Source organism: Arachis duranensis, chromosome 1 (assembly GCF_000817695.3).
Source record: "Arachis duranensis cultivar V14167 chromosome 1, aradu.V14167.gnm2.J7QH, whole genome shotgun sequence".
Classification (NCBI taxonomy): Eukaryota; Viridiplantae; Streptophyta; class Magnoliopsida; order Fabales; family Fabaceae; genus Arachis; species Arachis duranensis.
This window is the reverse complement of record NC_029772.3, coordinates 5,226,869-5,231,933: the sequence shown is the minus strand read 5'-3', so window position 1 is coordinate 5,231,933 and position 5,065 is coordinate 5,226,869. Positions and strand designations below refer to the sequence as shown.

At 49.0% G+C, this 5,065-nt stretch overlaps 1 protein-coding gene across 1 annotated transcript; it reads left to right on the top strand.

Annotated features, from left to right (window-relative positions):
• Nucleotides 1-517: 517 nt before the first annotated feature.
• Nucleotides 518-991, top strand: LOC107472085 (uncharacterized). The gene has a single exon (XM_016091673.1). It carries the CDS (start codon nucleotides 518-520, stop codon nucleotides 989-991), a length of 474 nt encoding a protein of 157 aa, XP_015947159.1.
• Nucleotides 992-5,065: the final 4,074 nt, after the last annotated feature.

The window sequence follows — 5,065 nt, the reverse complement described above, 5'->3', positions numbered from 1 at the left end:
ATTTTCCTTTCCTATTTCAGTAGGGATGTCTGCCGAGGTGACGGGTCTCCCTGACTTGTTCCAGACTTTTTTGTGCGCAAGTGATGATGAGGCAGCCAATGAGAAGTCGGCTGCTCCCCTCGAGGACAAGAGCAAGGCCGCTTCCGATAAGGGGGTTGTGGCCGACGAGGTCGGTAACTCGGTTCAGGATGCTCTGGCTCGCAGCGACAAAGAGGTGCGCGTTTCTCCCTTCCGCGAAGTGGCCGGTACTGGGGGTTCGACGTCCAACCCAGTGACCGACGATGATGTGGAAGAGGTGCCCAGCCTCAAAAGGAGGAAGTCGTCTAGTTGTCCCGAGGGGATTCTTACTGTGATGGAGAAAAATTTTGACGCCAGGAATTTCATAGATGCGCAGCTGATTCCCGGCACTGAAGAGCATTTCCACGAGTCATCTCTTGTCGGGCAAGCGAGGTGGATGTATCGTACCCTCTTGCGCGGCGCATTGATAGCTCAGAAGGCCGAGTTTTAGCTGTCTGGGATGGAATCTCTCCGCAAGAGGTTGGAATCTGTCGAGAAGGCGAACAATGCTTTTAAGCGTGAAGTTGAAACACTTCGGGAGCAACTTACCCAAGCTAATGAGAAGCTCCAGGCCGCCGAAAATAAGGCCTCTGCTGCTAAGAAAAAATTGGAACAGTCTGATGCCACCGTTTCACGACTTGTCGAGCGGGAAATGGCCTTGGAGGGTCAAGTCGGCATGGCTCAAGGGCGAGTCACCGCACTAGAGAAGGAACGCGACGAGGCTGTTCTGGCGAAGGAGGCTGTCGAGACTGAGCTCGCGTGGTGGAAAACAAAGTATAAGGAGGTCGTTAAGCAGGGGAAAGGTGCAATACTGGCGACTGAGGAAGCCCTTAAGGCTCAGGTCAAGATCGTTGCCCCTGACTTCGACACGTTGGCAATTGGTGTCTTCAAGATGATTAAAGACGGCAAGATTGTTGACATGCCTAGGAAATGATTTCTTATATTGTGTAACTTCGTGAAACTTTTCATAATCTGTTTTGTTTAACTTTTGTGAACAATTTTTGGGTCGTTTGCCCGTCTTATTGTAGCTAACACTTTCCTGTTCGTTTGGTTGTGTCGCCGTTTATATTCACCGTTGTTATTCGTACTAGTTTTACCGTATTGATGGTATTCTGGCTGAGCCAGGTTGTGACTCTTTAGTGTAGCCGTTCGTTGTTGTGGTAGTTGACGGGCTCCCGGGGTGATCAGTCCCGGGGCCACGTATTATCGTCGCGTTGCGTGGAGTTCATTTGCGCAATGGGTTGTTTAAGAAAAGTAAACAAACAAAACTTTTGACAAGTATATGTTAGTCGGTAATTGCACAAAAGGTCTATAAGCCATAGTGAAAAGTACAATTTCATGGATTGACTACTTAGCTCGTTTGGTCGGTAAACCGTCACGTGCAATAGGAGTAGAACCTTCTCAAGTTGCTCGCGTTCCACGTTCTTGGGATCTCTTTACCATTGAGCCTTTCCAACTTGAAAGCGCCTTTGCCGATCACCTCTTTAACTCTGTAGGGACCTTCCCAGTTTGCCGTCAGTTTGCCCTCTCCCGGGGTCGGTAAGCCGATGTCGTTGCGCCTTAAGACGAGGTCGTTTGGTTCAAACTCTCTTCTGAGTACTTTGGTGTTATAGCGCAGGACCATTCTTTGCTTCAGCGCTGTTTCTGTCAGGTGGGCCATCTCTCTGACTTCGTCTATTAGGTCCTTCTCCATAGCTTCCTCCACTCCCTTCAAAAGTAGTCGTGGGCTCGGCTCCCCGATCTCCACGGGTATTACTGCGTCTAGCCCATATGTTAGTCGAAAGGGAGTTTCTCCGGTAGATGACTGTTCGGTTGTACGGTAGGACCAGAGGACCGAGGCGAGCTCGTCGGCCCAAGCACCTTTTTTATCATCCAGCCGCTTCTTAAGTCTTAACAGGATGATCTTGTTTGCGAACTCAACCTGTCCGTTTGTTTTGGGGTGCTCAACTGAGGAGAACTTTTGTCTTATACCCAGGCTGGTGAGGAACTCCGTGAACTTCTTGTCGGTAAATTGTGTCCCGTTGTCCGAGATAACGATCTCCGGGATGCCGAACCGTGTCATCACTTGCCTCCATATGAACTTCCTGCAATTGGATGAGGATATGCTAGCCAGCGGCTCGGCCTCTATCCATTTGGTGTAGTAGTCATTGGCGACTATGAGGTACTTGACTTGTCTAGGATAACCGGGAAGGGCCCCAAGAGGTCGACTCCCCATTGAGAGAATGGCCGGGAAGACGTTAACAAGCTTAGCTCGGAGGCCGGTGCCTTGTGGAAATTGGCGTTCTCTTGACACTTGATGCACTTTCTAACGAATTCTTTAGAGTCTGCCATCATTGATGGCCAATAGTATCCAGCTCGGATTAATTTTCTTGCTAGGGCTTTGCCCCTTATGTGATGGCTGCAACACCCTTCATGGACTTCCCTGAGGACGTAGTCCGTTTGGTCGGGGTGTAGGCATTTCAATAGGGGCTGCTTCCCTTCTCAGTTTCTTAACATCCTTTTCGTCGTCGGGCAGTTTGCCGTTTTCTAAGAAGCTGGTGATGGGGTCCAACCGAGGGGGCTTAGCCTTGACAGGTGCAGAGTGACCGCCGGCTCCCTCACCATACCTTGGATGAGAGATCGGTTACCTTCTCCCGGTTTCGTGCTAGCCAGTTTTGATAGGATATCTGCCCGTGTGTTCCTTTCTCTTGGAACGTGGTGGATCGTGACCTCCTCAAACTTCTGGCTCAAATCCTTGACTTTCTCCAAGTACTTTTGTAATAGTGAGTCTTTGGCTTGGAAGCTCCCGTTTACTTGGGAGGTGACTACTTGTGAATCGCTACATATTTCCAACCTTATCGCTCCAACTTCCGTTGCTAGGGCTAAGCCCCCTATGAGGGCTTCGTATTCTGCTTGGTTGTTCGAGATGGGAAATTCGAACTTGATCGACTGTTCGTATACGACCCCGGCTGGGCTTTCCAGAATGATCCCGGCGCCCCCGGACGTCTGATTGGAGGCTCCGTCTACGTGGAGCTTCCACCGTGTGTCCGTCTTTTCGGTTGGATCCCCCATCACTTCTACCAAGAAGTCAGCCATCGCTTGTGCCTTGATTGCTTGCCGGGGTTTGTACCGTATGTCATATTGGGAAAGTTCAATGGACCAAGTCATCATCCTTCCCGCTAAATCGGGTTTTTGGAGCACTTGTCGGATTCCTTGGTCCATCCTTACGACAATCTGGTGACCTTGGAAGTATTGTTTTAACCTCCGCGAAGAGGTCAAGAGTGCCAGAGCTAGCTTTTCCAGTTTGCTGTACCTTAGTTCTGCCCCTTGTAGGGCTCTGCTCATGAAATAGACTGGCTGTTGAGCTCTTCCTTCTTCTCGTACCAAAACCGCAGCCAGGGCTTCTCCTGTTATGGCGAGGTATAGGTATAACAGCTCCCCGGCTTTTGGCTTTCCGAGCACAGGGGGTGTCGCCAGGATTTCCTTGAAGTGTCTAAAAGCTTCCTCGCATGCGGGCGTCCATTCAAATGCTATCCCTTTCCTCATAAGGTTAAAGAAGGGTAGGGATTTTGTTGCCGAAGCTCCGAGAAAACGGGATAACGAGGTGAGTCGTCCTGCCAATCTCTGGACGTCCTTGATACAACCCGGGCTCTTCATCTGGAGTATCGCTTGGCATTTCTCAGGGTTAGCTTCTATCCCCCTTTGAGTTATCATGAACCCTAGGAACTTTCCAGCTTCCATGGCGAAGGCACATTTGAGGGGATTGAGCCTCATACCGTGTTGTCGGAGAGACGCGAATACATTTGCCAGGTCATTCAGGAGGTCGTCGGGTCGCGTAGTTTTCGCGAGGATGTCGTCTACATAGACTTCCACTGTCATATTAGTCTTGACAGGTGCAGAGTGACTGCCGGCTCCCTCACCATACCTTGGATGAGCGATCGGTTACCTTCTCCCGGTTTCGTGCTAACCAGTTTTGATAGGATATCTGCCCGTGTGTTCCTTTCTCTTGGAACGTGGTGGATCGTGACCTCCTCAAACTTCTGGCTCAAATCATTGACTTTCTCCAAGTATTTTTGTAATAGTGAGTCTTTGGCTTGGTAGCTCCCGTTTACTTGGGAGGTGACTACTTGTGAATCGCTGCATATTTCCAACCTTGTCGCTCCAACTTCCGTTGCTAGGGCTAAGCCCCCTATGAGGACTTCGTATTCTGCTTGGTTGTTCGAGATGGGAAATTCGAACTTGATCGACTGTTCGTATACGACCCCGGCTGGGCTTTCCAGAAGGATCCTGGCGCCCCCGGACGTCTGATTGGAGGCTCCGTCCACGTGGAGCTTCCACCGTGTGTCCGTCTCTTCGGTTGGATCCCCCGTCACTTCTACCAAGAAGTCAGCCATCGCTTATGCCTTGATTGCTTGCCGGAATTCATACCGTATGTCATATTGGGAAAGTTCAATGGACCAAGTCATCATCATTCCCGCTAAATCGGGTTTTCGGAGCACTTGTCGGATTCCTTGGTCCGTCCTTACGACAATCTGGTGACCTTGGAAATATTGTTTTAACCTCTGTGAAGAGGTCAAGAGTGCCAGAGCTAGCTTTTCCAGTTTGCTGTATGACAAACCCCAATTTGACGGTTTATCTTGTATTGAATTTAGAGTATTTTGTAGACCTTTTCTCACATTTACCCAATGAAATAGCATGGTTTTGTATATTCTCCTTTAATTGTGCTTAAGAGTGAAAACATGCTTTTTAGAACTCAAAATAGATAAATTTAATTCACCTTGATTCTATTAGATGCCTTGATATGTTTGTTAAGTGATTTAAGGTTTAGGAGGCAAAGATTGGATCAAGGGAATGAAGAAAGAAGCATGAAAAGTTGGAGAGCTCATGAAGAAATGAAAGAACCGGAAAGCTGTCAAGCCGACCTCTTCGCACTTAAACGACCATAACTTGAGCTACAGAGGTCCAAATGATGCGGTTCCAGTTGGGTTAGAAAGCTAACATCCGGGGCTTCAAAACGATATAAGATTTG

What these genes read in the sequence shown, in the direction of transcription:
- LOC107472085 (XM_016091673.1), top strand. Translation starts at nt 518, where the DNA reads ATGGAATCTCTCCGCAAGAGGTTGGAATCTGTCGAGAAGGCGAACAAT.